Genomic DNA, 11,954 nt, shown 5'->3' on the forward strand with positions numbered 1-11,954 from the left:
ATACTGTCTACTTTTCGCAAGGTGTGAGTTCTTATCCCTCCTCACCCTTCCCACATACCTTCCGGATGATTTCTTTCCTACCTGCTTTTTAACTCGGAGTTCATCGTGACGAGACATCTTCACCTTGGAGAACTGATGAGGTGTCCACACCGTTCATATTTCCAGCTATGAGTCGGAGAGCCGTGCTAACTGGAGATCAGCCCCAGATTTGCTTAGTACATTACAATCTATTTCTATGTTCTAGGCAGATACAGTATGGGATCATTAGATCTAAATGAACATACGCTCTGACATCTAGGTGTCCCATTCGCAATGCATGTGTGACGTGACGCCGTGCCAACCAAGCATCCTACTGCCGTAGCTGTAGCCTGGCGTTCCATCCCACAATGCACCGCACGATGTCCCAGTCCCCGTGATGGCCGACCCAGTCGAGCACGACGATGCCGGTTGTCGCAACCCCAGTATCCAGCTTTCCGTGTGCCATGCACAAATGCTCGATCATGGAAGGATTTATCTTCACAGCGATTCGATCGGGCCAGCAACTCGCATTGAAGAAGTTGCTCGCGCTCAAGAAGTTTATGAACAGCGGCGGCTGCACCCGAGTCCCCCTCACCAAGACCTCCGCACCCGCCCTCTCCAGCCCTTCCTGCGCAAAGCGCACCTTCTGCTGAATCTCGGTCGTGTTGCCCACGCCGTAATAGTCTTGGATGCGGATCGTCCCGCTCCCGCACATCCCGTCAGCGACGTTGTCCGGCCAGACGGAGCCGTCGATCCCGCCCTGGTTGGCGGGGATGTCCGGGTGCAGGTGGAAGCGTCGGATCAGGATGATGCGGCCGCGGCATTCCCTGAGGGTCGGTATCCCCGGGGAGGTGTACCACTTCGCAGGAGTGATGTAGTGGTGGTGCAGGATCCGGGAGAGGTCCTGGTCTGTTCCGCGGCCGGTTCCTTCCCGTTTGAGGGAGAGGAGGACGGTCTCTGACGGGTGCTCGTCCAGGAAGGCGTACAGAGTTGTGAGGAGTTCTGAGAGGTAGTGGCTACCGGTTAGAGAGACCGGGAAGGCGGAGTGGACTAGCGCAAGTTCTGGCGTGACTGAGGACGAGGAGGAGGAGGGAGAGTTCTCCGGGCCGGTGAACGGTGGGCAGGAGACGCGCACATCAAGAAAGCGGACGCCGTTGTTGAGTTGCTCAAGCACGGAGACGGCTTGACACCGCACTGAGGGCAGGGCGACGTGGTGGGTGGGCGAGTTATGCGTGCCTGGGATTGAGAGGGAGGAGAGCAGTGAAGATGAGTCCAGCGTGGACATCCAGTAGGAGAGGTTGGCGGAGCTGAAGAGGGCGAGGTAGGCGTGCTGTGGGAGGTAGATGGCGGTGAATTCCTTGGTGGCTTCTTGATGGCCCCTAGCGTGGGACCGGAGGACTATGCTTCGTCGCGATGAACCAGGTATTTCGGCGCTGTAGCGATGTCCTGTGGCTCTGTCCTCGAAGACGAGGCGTATCTGTTCATGGCCGGATGGGTCCGGCGCGTAGACAGGGGTCTGACATTCCGAGAAAGGCGCGATGACCACTTGCCAGATGTGCTGTTTTGCTGATGATGGTCGTTCCTGGTCTTCCTGAGCACTTGGTGTAAGTGCTGGTGTCCCATGAGATTCATGAGATCGTCGGCGACTGCTGATACGTGATGTGACCTTGACCAATCCCTTTGGCTTGTGCAGGTGCGGATGTGCGCCCAGACGTTCAACCAGCCTGAGCTCCAGGGTGGTGATGGTCAGGTTGCGGATGGTGAGAGTTGGAAGTGGTGTCGGTAGTGCAGCGGCCGCAGCAGGTCGGGAAAAGACAAAACCCATGACGGCGGGTTGCTGAAATGATTGGGCTTCTGAGCGGGTTGATGTTCGACCAGGAGCATAAACGTCTCGCCCATTGACCTATGAAAGGAGGGAAAATCTGATCGAAAGGCGGCAGTAAACTTGCCTTGTTCCCAATCAACAGTTCTTTAGTGTATATCGCGATACTCTCGGTATGAGGGAGGCGAGGAAGACATGGTTTTGTTGACAGACGTAGCATACAGCTAGGGCAACAACTTTAAGCTAAACTAACACCCAGTGCTCTATATACATGATCACGTGATTGTTCATATATGCCGGGGTTCTTAATCGTGGCTTTTTCTTACCGGCCGGCTGGAACGGCGAATAGATGTCTGTATATGCATGATGAGAGTCCTCATCAAGCCTGTAGTGGTGAATCTTGGTCGTTGATATTTTTGGCGGCCGGATGCGGTTAAGAGCATGACGACGGAAACCAGGCACTTTCAATGTAAGGGTAGTTCCCAGGGATCACTCTGAATATCATGCTTCTCTGTTCGACCGTTCAATACGTCACTGACGAGTCTTGGGTAACGTAAGGTACCTTAGTTAGGTATTTTCAGCGGTCGTCGGCGGCGGATTTGCGTGGCAGAGGCAAGGGTCCGGATGTGGAAAGAGTAACCCATACGGAGTACACCACATTAGACTAGTGGGTTGGTCCCTGGAGGCTTTCCAGATTGTCAGGCCCTTTCAAACCCTTTAACATGTATTTTAGGTTAATGTATCAACATATTGATGAAGAGTGCGGCGTCTGGGTCCGAACAGTACCGAGTCGCACTAGGAGACAAGCACCGCGTATGGAAACCCGAAAGGAAATGGGCAGTCCTAGCGAAGGGATAATATGTGCTAACGCCGTGATATGCCTCGGATTTCCAACGCATATAGGTCGGACATCCGTCAGATGGGGTTATTGAGTCGAGTCTGAGTGAGCTGCATCAAATCAAGTTCACCTCCAGAAACACCGGGGAGAAGGCCAGAGTCAACGCCTTCATCTTCAAGCCGCTCGGCCGAGTCGACGTCCGCCACCAAGTGAATTTTCATAGGCACGCCGGTGTCCAACCCATCATCGTCTCTCGTGGTTGATAGCATCGATGCCGTCGACTGCAAGTCCATCGTGCTGTGTGTTGGGACACCACTTTTGGCGCGGCTAGCAGACCCACGCGGCCATCACCGGAACCTTCAGGGTTGAGAGTTGGCGGCGGGTTCGGGCCTTATTAGACATCGAGTTCAACGGCCTGGTTTTGCTGCTCAGTATGGGCACGCACGACGGTTGAGATATGCTGGTGTAAGACTCGGCGGGAAAAGCAGTGAACTTGTGAGTGAAGCAGAAAGTGAGTTTGCTTGGAAAGAGACAAATACCAATACGAAATGAGTATGCCGACTAACCGCCGGTGTTGGGTTCCACGCCAAGTGGCTGCCTCGAATCGCACTGTTCAGGGGCGCTGCAGCCTGCAAAGAACTTGTGTGTGGATGCATGGCGCTCGCCTAGGAAATTGCTTGATGACATGTCCGACCACCGAGCAGAACGCGATAGTCTCCCGAGTCCCGACGGCCGTTGCTTTGCTTTGCTCTGCTGTGAATCAATCGTTGCCCTTGCACCGGCGCTGTTGTCAGTGTTGTCAGTGTTGTAGCCTTGTAGGGAGTAGTCGTAGGGCTGCATGTGACAATCCATGCGCGTACCGCGTTGCCGACTTCGCCACTCGTCCTGGGAAAGCCCTTGCTCATCAGCAAGTGGGCTCAAAGTAGCGTTATAAATCGCTGACAACTTGTGGCTGGCGGCCACAACGAATGGGCAGCGGTGAGGGCTGGTTGGCTGAAGGATTCTCGTCAAATTCGACGGTTAATGTTCAGCCCGGGCGCTTGTGCCGTAGGCTTGCATGGCCTGCGGAGCCATTCGGTCGGCTACACAGTAATAATATGGAAGGGAGCAGAAATCCCGTGCTTTTGGTGAAGCCGTACTGTAGAGTTGACGGATTCTGGCTGCGTTGCTCACTTTGTGACGTACCTTAACTTGTTCTGCCATTTCATCCGAGCTCGCATTTGATCACACATGTATATTGTAACACAGGACCTATGCTTATGCTTAATGTAACCGATGTCTTCGGAGATCGGATAATTGCCTCATAGACGCAGCCCAATGTTGTCTCTGATAGGTTTTTACCCCTGACTGCTCCAAGATACGGGGACTGCAGTGGGGTTATTGTCATAGCTTATCCTTATGGACCCATTTTCGCCTGGAATGGATCGCTAATTTTGCACTGCCCCTTGTGGCCTTCATTTCATTTCCAGGATTCGCCGTTCCTGTCCTCAGAAGCCTGACTCGGCAGCTGTGTGGCAAGCAGCAGGCGGCCCGGGGTATCGTCTGATGGTATGGAGTCGGCCAATCATGCCTTCGTGTTGCCCTGCAGAACGCAACCGCTGAGTGCCCGAAATGTCAAGGGCGGCGAAGAACGTCCAGGATTCCAGGTTGTGTGTCCCTCCGTGTCATTTTATCCATGCCATGGGTCAGCCCGAGTGTTAGCGTACACCGGGTAGGCAGAGCGAGCAGAACGGGGCAGTGCCTCACTGAAAACAATCCCCTCCCCCCCTTCTCTGTTCTTTCCTCCTCTCACCTTCGACGTGTCTGCACATCAATCGTGGATTTCAGCCACAAGCCGTTCTTTAAAGTCGCTTCATTGCCGACCTCCGTCACTCATTCTAACATTGTGTTACCCACGCTCTTTTCATACCCTCGTCCGCAGATCTTCATTCCCCGTGTAACGTTTTGAAGAAGAAAAAGAAAAAATGCTTTACTCATTCTTGACCGCTCTCGCCTTTGCGGCCTCGGCCCTGGCGCAGAATCCCACGGATGGCTTCAACCCAATCACCAAGCCTGCTCAGGGCGAGAAGGTCCCAACCGGATCGACATATCAGATCGTCTGGCAGCCGAGCACCGAGTACCCGGGAGAGATCACGATCGGCCTGCTTGGTGGAGCCACTCCTAGCACCCTGAGTGTCGTTGACACTATCGCCGGTAAGGCACTCGCGACCCATACGCTCCGCTGAAAATTTCATTGCTGACAATGTTTCACGAATAGTGGGTGTTGAGAGCAGCACCGGATCCTACAGCTGGCAGGTGGATGAGACGCTGGGTGACCTGGCCACCTATGGTATCATGATCACCCTGGACTCCAACAACAAGATCTTCCAGTACGGCTTTCCCTTCCACATCGTCAAGGGTGCCAAGGAATCTTCCACGACCGTCTCGAGCTCGGCTACCAGCTCGGCCACTGGTTCAGCCACTGGCAAGGAGACCACCGTCTCCGCCATCATCACCGCCACCGAGACTGTCAGCTGCAGCGAGACTTCCGTGATCGAGACCAAGACCTCCACTAGCACCAGTCTCAGCAGCGCCATCTTCGTCAACTCCACCAGCACCAGCACCACCGTCGCCGCCCCGTCCTCGACCGGCGTCAACGGCACCACCCTCAGCCCGAGTAACACCGGTGGCTCCGGCCCCGTGACCGTTACTAGCTTGGTCACGAGCAAGACTGCTGTCCCCATTCCCCCGACCACGACCTCCTCCATTGTGACCGCCGGCGCTGCCTCGCTCGGCGCCAGCTCGCTTGCCCTGCTTGGTGTTGTCGGCGTGGCTGTCCTCGCCCTCTAAGGGCGAGGCCTGTCATGGATGTGTTTAGTGGATTTTGCTTTCTTTTATGCCTTTGCTTTGTCACGGTAGAAAAGGATTTTTCATGGATGTTGGGTTTAACTAATGGCGCGACGAACGGAGGATTGCATTAGAGAGTATCTTCTCGCCTGGCGCATTTGATGGCTGGGCCAGAACTTCAGAAATGAGGATCTTTGTGTGTCCTAGCCATGGTGTTGCTGAATGAGATACCCTTAAACTTCACTTCTACCTGATGATGTATTTGAGATGGAGGATTGATGAACCTGTACTGGAATGGAACCACGCCAACCATGATTGGTACACCAGGATGTGATTACTGCTGCTGCATGCTGCCCCCTTATCTTCTGCATGCTGTGTTACGTCGTTTCGCTGTTGTGCTGTTGCACCGTTGATCTCCATGTCTACCAACTGAGCATCACAACACGTTTCAACACGCGCTTCAACGCGCCTTTGGATGGCTCAATATTTGTTGATCCTCTGTCCCCTATTCTCACAACATCATGAGCAGATTCATTGCATGACATTAGTTTGAAGCGTCGAGCCGCTGTTGGTTTGGTTATAAGCCACATTGATGCGTACCAATACTCCCAGACATTCTCCATAAGGGATGTCAACCAAAGATACTAGAGGTAGAAGTTTCTTAGTACTTTGCAGTTCCAGTTTCTAACTCGACCTACCTTGAGTTGATCAAGGCCCTAGTTTAAGGAGGTTCGAATGCGGCTTCATGCTTGAAATCCGACAATGACAAAATACCAGGTACCTAGCCCTATGGTGTCGATCACGCAAGCGACAAGTGCGACTTTGAGCTTTGACTGTGGCGTTTCTGTTCAATGTTTGGATACCTTAGCTACCTACACCGAGCCATCTGGGGCAGGCAACAATAAGAGATCATACATGCCGTCCTCGTTTACAGCAGCGCATCGCGGTGCATGAATTGTTTTGAAATCCAGAGTCTCTGCAGGTGACTCTTGAGTCGAATCAACCGCTCGTTGAATATGCACATACTGATAACGTTAGAGAGATCAAATAGAATGAGATGAAAACCAGGGGTCCAACTTCCGTCTCCTGGAGCGGTGAGCGCGATATTGATGCGCTGGTGCGGGGCAGAGGTACTTCAACTTCGGCTCTCATTCTGGTTCAGTGGAACATTAGGTACCGGTTCAACTCATCCCAACTAAGACCTGGAGACCCACGACAATCGTCCCCGCGACCCACTCGATATCCGCGCCTCGCACGCAACCACCATCTCTCCAGGGGCTTCAGCAGTGAACTTCCTTTTCCTCCACCGTTCGCTGCTCTCTGCCGCGCTGCGCGCTCACTGCTCCGTTTCGCTTCCCATACCGCCGGTAACCTTATTTCGACATAATCTGTCAGCATGAGAGGCGAGGTAAGATTATACTGCCCCTACTTTTCAAACCCTATCAATGCACCGCACCCTGTGTCGGCGATTGCTTCAGGGCGCTCCCCTTCCCAAGCCAGTACAGCCGAAGCAACGCCATCACCACCAGCCGTCGGCACCTTCACACACTGGTGGTGTCTACCTAGTCTCGACGCCATTTCTCCCATCAAGTGTCAATTTGCGACGTCGGTAGCTGCTACACGCTTCGAGCGACCTCTTCGAATCATCTGTCGGCCGTCTTGTTGACCCCAGATGCAGCTTGCCACAGCCGAAGCTTGGGAGAGCTCCAGGAGCTCGTCCGATGCCTCCCCAGCAACACAGGATGGATTCGCGATACTCCTTTGTAAATGCTAACGTTACTGCGAACAGGTTCTTCACCTGCATCTGGGCCAGGCTGGTGCCCAGCTGGGTAACAGCGCATGGGAGCTGTCAGTGTGCTCACCGCCCTTGAACATGTATTTCTGTTGGCTAACCGATGGCTACAGGTACCTCCTTGAGCATGGTCTCGGAGCTGACGGCCGCCTCGATCCTAATGCCACCAAGGATGTCGGTGGCGATGCTGGTTCATTCGAGACCTTCTTCACTGAAACGAGCAACGGCAAATATGTTCCCCGGTCCATCTTTGTCGATCTCGACCCTTCGCCGATCGATGAGATTCGTACTGGCACCTACCGCCAGCTCTTCCACCCCGAGCTCCTGATCAGCGGGAAGGAGGATGCTGCCAACAACTATGCTCGTGGGCACTACACCATCGGCAAAGAGATGATTGATAATGTCATTGACCGCATCCGCCGTGTCGCTGGTAAGCCACGCTGCCGATCCAGGTTCGAAAGAGCGCATGTCTGATGTGAAGGTGATAGACAACTGCCAGTCGCTCCAGGGTTTCCTGATCTTCCACTCCTTTGGCGGTGGTACTGGGTCTGGTTTCGGTGCTCTGCTTCTCGAACGTCTCTCGACCGACTACGGGAAGAAGTGCAAGCTGGAATTCACCGTCTATCCGGCACCGCGTCTCTCGTCTGCCGTTGTTGAACCCTATAACGCCGTTCTCTCGACTCACAGTACCATTGAGAACTCGGACTGTACATTCTTGGTTGACAATGAGGCTGTCTACGACATCTGCCGCCGGAATCTGGACATTCCCCGACCAAGCTATGAGCACCTCAACCGTCTGATCGCCCAGGTCGTCTCTTCGATCACCTCTTCGCTGCGGTTCGATGGTGCTCTGAACGTGGACTTGAACGAGTTCCAGACTAACTTGGTCCCGTACCCTCGTATCCACTACCCTCTCATCAGCTATGCGCCGGTCATTTCGGCTGCCAAGAGCCAACATGAGAGCTTCAAGGTCTCCGACCTCACCTTCCAGTGTAAGACCCTCTTTCTTCCGGCATATTTGCTAGCATCCATGCTAAGTCCTCTTCAGGCTTCGAGCCGAACAACCAGATGGTCGTCTGCGACCCCCGCAAGGGCAAGTACATGGCTGTTGCTCTCCTGTACCGCGGCGACGTTGTTCACCGCGACTGCAGCGCTGCTGTCGCTGCGCTCAAGTCCAAGGCTTCGTTCAACCTTGTTGAGTGGTGCCCCACCGGCTTCAAGATCGGCATCAACTACCAGAAGCCCGTCACAGTCCCCACGGCTTCCCCCCAGGACGGCGGACTCGCCGCTGTTGATCGCTCCGTCTCCATGTTGTCCAACACTACCGCCATTGCAGAGGCCTGGTCGCGTCTCGATCACAAGTTCGACCTCATGTACAGCAAACGCGCCTTCGTCCACTGGTACGTGGGCGAGGGTATGGAGGAGGGCGAGTTCAGCGAAGCCCGTGAGGATTTGGCTGCCCTCGAGAAGGACTATGAGGAGGTCGCTGCCGACTCGTACGAGCCTGATGAGGGCGAGGCTGAGTACTAAGCGGCTGTTACATACCTCACGCAGTGTATTTGCCCGTCTACACATCTGCGCTGCGAAAACGCTTTAATGAAACCTCGGCACGGCGCTAAGCAAGGTTCTCGTCGCCGGGTTCGTTAATACCGGGAGGTGGTACGGGACTCCCAATTTTGAACCATGCTTGAGGCGAGGAAATCAGCTGATGGACTTCTACTTCTATGCGTTGTGAAGATAAATTCCCAATACCGTTCTTCCTGCTTTCGGCCTCGTCGACTTTGAAAAGTAGCAGACGTGTGGATAGGGGTTTGGTGGACGAAGTCAACTCGGCTGCTCCCTTTTACGATTGTTATGCTTGTAGACGTCTGATGATGGTTCTTATTGTTAGCATCTGCTCATCTAGCTAAGAAAACTACTTCCACGTCTCACTTTCCAGAAACCTGAAGGTTATCACCTAGTATGCTACACGTCTTCAAAGCGGCTAGGCAGAGGGCATGCCCTTCTCAAGAGCGTGGACCGGGTTATTCCACCCAATCCCATGCTGTATACGGTAGCCAGAGGCGGAAGGAATAAGTCTCGAGGAAGTCGAACGGCACACTCCGCAAGCTTCCTTCCCGCGTACCTAAGGTACATTATCGCCGTCACGCATTCCCCTATGCTCGCTGTAGGCATCTTATCATAAGCCTGGCCGACAGCTGTCGTGACTCTTGTAGATACCTGCAACCAACCAAAGGCTCAACCGCCACCAACAGCCAACCCGAGCCGTTACTGACAGCCTTCAACCTCATTTTCCAGCCTTCCCGGCCTTCTTCATTTTATGCACCTTGTCCTTTCCCTTCCCCTTGCCCTTCGTCTTGAACTTTAGATCCTTGGGCTTGCCATCCCTTACGCTAGCTCGCCGACCCTCAAAAACAAACTGCTCCGGCCCTTTGAACCCATTGGGCCTCTTCTCGCCTGCGGCGTCGCCAGCGCCAGCGTCGCTCCTCTTCATCCCCCGCTCTCTCCTATCTCGGTTCCTGAACTTCTTGTCCTGCCCAGGAAGTTTGCTAACCAGCTTCTCCGCGCCGAATCGGCCTAGTAGTTTGCTTGCGCGGCCGGCAAGGGTTTGGATCTCGGCTGTCGGCTTCGGGACGTACTTCCCTGTCTCAGCCCCGTCGGCGCCCTTCTTGCTGTGACGTTTGCCGGCCTTGCCGTCGGACGAAGGCGCCATGGCGGCTCTTTCCCGGCGGGCTTCCATCGCGCGGACTGTCTTGTGGGGCGCTTTGCAGCGACTCACGCGCAGCTCACGGGGGAGCATGGGGGGAAACTTCTTGCCGTTCAGGAGAATGGCTGATTCAACGGCGTTTCCGTCCTGCGAGCAGGAGTCAGTGGAGTGCACGGGGCGGGAGGGGGCGGAAAGGGGCAACTGACATAGAACTGGACATAGGCGAAGCCCTTCCCGACGCGCGTGGCGGGATCTCGTACCACGCGGACGCTCTCGACTTTGCCGGCCTTTTCGCCGAAGACCCGCCATAGCCCTTCTTCGACATCCATGGGGGTCTTGGTCCTCTTGCGCTTTTCGGTGACTTCTTTGCCCTCCTCGTCCAGTTTGGTGTTGTATACGCTCTCGTCGTCAACGAAGCCTAGGTTGCCAACGAATACGCAACGCCGATGGTCAACAGGCGCCGGATGGGCCACGCTGTCCACCCTGATGTGTCGATCTAGCACAACGGTGCCATTGAGTTGCGTCACTGCGAGCCGTGCCGCCGCGGGGGTGCTATAGACGACGTAGGCGTTGGCGGACTTAGTAGTTGCCTCCATGACCGATTTCTTGATGTATGCCGCTTTTTTCGGTATAGCTGCTGTCGCAAAGGCTATCGAACGGAACCGGATGGACTCCACCTTTTGAGGCGGGGCTGCCTTCTTGTCGAGAACAGACGCCATATGGTTTAGCAAGGTCTTCTTGGCCTTGCGCGAGGTCACTGCCTCAATGGAGACATTGCTGAGGAATACGGTACGGTTCGCCTTCTCCAACTCGGATTCGATGGGCTCAGCCGTGAGTGCCTCGTGGGTAGGCACTTCGTCGCCAGATGACTCCTCATCTTCCTTCTCGCCGACGTCCTCCTCTTCCATGGCGATGTCGTCCACGCCGTTCGTCGCTGCAGCCTCTCCTGTTGTGTCTGCCTTGCGACGCTTTCCAGATGGCTCGTCGTCGCTTGCTAAGCGCTCTAGAAAATTGGCCTCAAGGTCCTCGTCATCTTGCTGCTTCCGCTTCCGCTTCCTGCCCTCATCCCGAGCCGTCCCTTGCGAAATGGCCTTTTCCATCACTTCTGCGGCTTCAGCCTCATCGTCCACGCTTACATCGTCATTGGCGTCTTCGGCTTCGGATTCATTGTCGCCAGATGATGCGGTCTCAACATCCTCTGTGGTGCCAACATCCGAAACTCCTTCAGATTCGTCTTCAGATCCATCCTGGGAGCTTTCCAATTCTTCATCCTCGGAAGCATCCTCGTCTTCCTCTTCGTCTTCTTCTTCTTGTGAGACTGTCCTGTCTTTCTTTTGAAGCAGCTCCGTGTAGCGCGTTTTTGGTGGGGTCTTGATAGGTCCAGCCTGGAAGATATCAATATCTGCATTGAGTGGCCCAGATCTGAAGCTTGCGCGACTCACGCTCTGGGAGAATAGAGCATCCAAGGCGGGATCAATAGCCTTGGATGAGATAGACAGGACTGGTTTACTAAGAGAAGCATCAGTCTCAACTCCACAGTCGAGAGGAAGCACCTCATTCTTACCTTTTACCCATTTTGCTGAGGGTTGAGGTTCACAGGCGTAAGCCTTGTAATCAAACTGGAAGCCTGAAGTTGAAGTGTAAGGGTTGAATCTGAACGTTTTTGCTTCAGCAAGCTTAGTCACAAATAACGTTACGTATGTTGCTGTCTGAGACTTCCAGGTTCTAGAGAATTTGCTGCTTCAAGCTGTGTAGCTCCCTACAATTTCATATTCAGAATTCAGACGGAAGACCAATCCGTATGTATGGCTGCTTCTCACAAGTGCAAGCTTGGAGCACCGCGAAAGTGGGTACTGAATGCGGAAAATTCACTTATCGTTCCCTTATCGGATACTGGCAGCTCTCACCGCCCTGCTCAGCGGCAGGAAATGGGGCAGGCGGGCAGGCAAGG

General features: G+C 54.4%; 4 protein-coding genes across 4 annotated transcripts; 2 read left to right on the plus strand and 2 right to left on the minus strand.

Moving 5' to 3' along the window:
• Positions 1-232: 232 nt before the first annotated feature.
• Positions 233-2,089, minus strand: B0T15DRAFT_516078 (PLC-like phosphodiesterase). The gene has a single exon (XM_062868235.1). It carries the CDS (start codon positions 1,841-1,843, stop codon positions 350-352), a length of 1,494 nt encoding a protein of 497 aa, XP_062725434.1. The 5' UTR covers positions 1,844-2,089; the 3' UTR covers positions 233-349.
• Positions 2,090-4,642: 2,553 nt separating this feature from the next.
• On the plus strand, positions 4,643-5,507 carry B0T15DRAFT_488369 (Ser-Thr-rich glycosyl-phosphatidyl-inositol-anchored membrane family-domain-containing protein; the record flags this gene model as incomplete). Its single annotated transcript, XM_062866505.1, has 2 exons — positions 4,643-4,871; positions 4,936-5,507. The coding sequence occupies 2 exons, from the start codon at positions 4,643-4,645 to the stop codon at positions 5,505-5,507; spliced, it is 801 nt and encodes a 266-aa protein (XP_062725435.1).
• A 1,393-nt stretch (positions 5,508-6,900) lies between these two features.
• Positions 6,901-8,826, plus strand: B0T15DRAFT_506405 (Tubulin/FtsZ, GTPase domain-containing protein; the record flags this gene model as incomplete). Its single annotated transcript, XM_062867575.1, has 5 exons — positions 6,901-6,912; positions 7,294-7,352; positions 7,410-7,726; positions 7,785-8,288; positions 8,345-8,826. The coding sequence occupies 5 exons, from the start codon at positions 6,901-6,903 to the stop codon at positions 8,824-8,826; spliced, it is 1,374 nt and encodes a 457-aa protein (XP_062725436.1).
• Positions 8,827-9,223: 397 nt separating this feature from the next.
• On the minus strand, positions 9,224-11,819 carry B0T15DRAFT_497908 (uncharacterized protein). Its single transcript, XM_062867293.1, has 4 exons — positions 11,568-11,819; positions 11,446-11,512; positions 10,210-11,388; positions 9,224-10,150 (listed from the first exon to the last, which is right to left on the minus strand). Exons 1-4 carry the CDS (start codon positions 11,576-11,578, stop codon positions 9,584-9,586), a joined length of 1,824 nt encoding a protein of 607 aa, XP_062725437.1. The 5' UTR covers positions 11,579-11,819; the 3' UTR covers positions 9,224-9,583.
• Positions 11,820-11,954: the final 135 nt, after the last annotated feature.

Source organism: Chaetomium strumarium, assembly GCF_033439665.1.
Source record: "Chaetomium strumarium strain CBS 333.67 chromosome Unknown B0T15scaffold_1, whole genome shotgun sequence".
Classification (NCBI taxonomy): domain Eukaryota; kingdom Fungi; phylum Ascomycota; class Sordariomycetes; order Sordariales; family Chaetomiaceae; genus Chaetomium; species Chaetomium strumarium.

Bases quoted from the DNA above. Each gene is read 5' to 3' on its own strand.
- B0T15DRAFT_516078 (XM_062868235.1), bottom strand. From the start codon at position 1,843: ATGGGTTTTGTCTTTTCCCGACCTGCTGCGGCCGCTGCACTACCGACA.
- B0T15DRAFT_497908 (XM_062867293.1), bottom strand. The intron at 11,389-11,445 runs GTGAGTCGCGCA...GATATCTTCCAG, and splicing joins ATGCTCTATTCTCCCAGAGC to GCTGGACCTATCAAGACCCC. The intron at 10,151-10,209 runs GTCAGTTGCCCC...TCCTGCTCGCAG, and splicing joins TCGCCTATGTCCAGTTCTAT to GACGGAAACGCCGTTGAATC.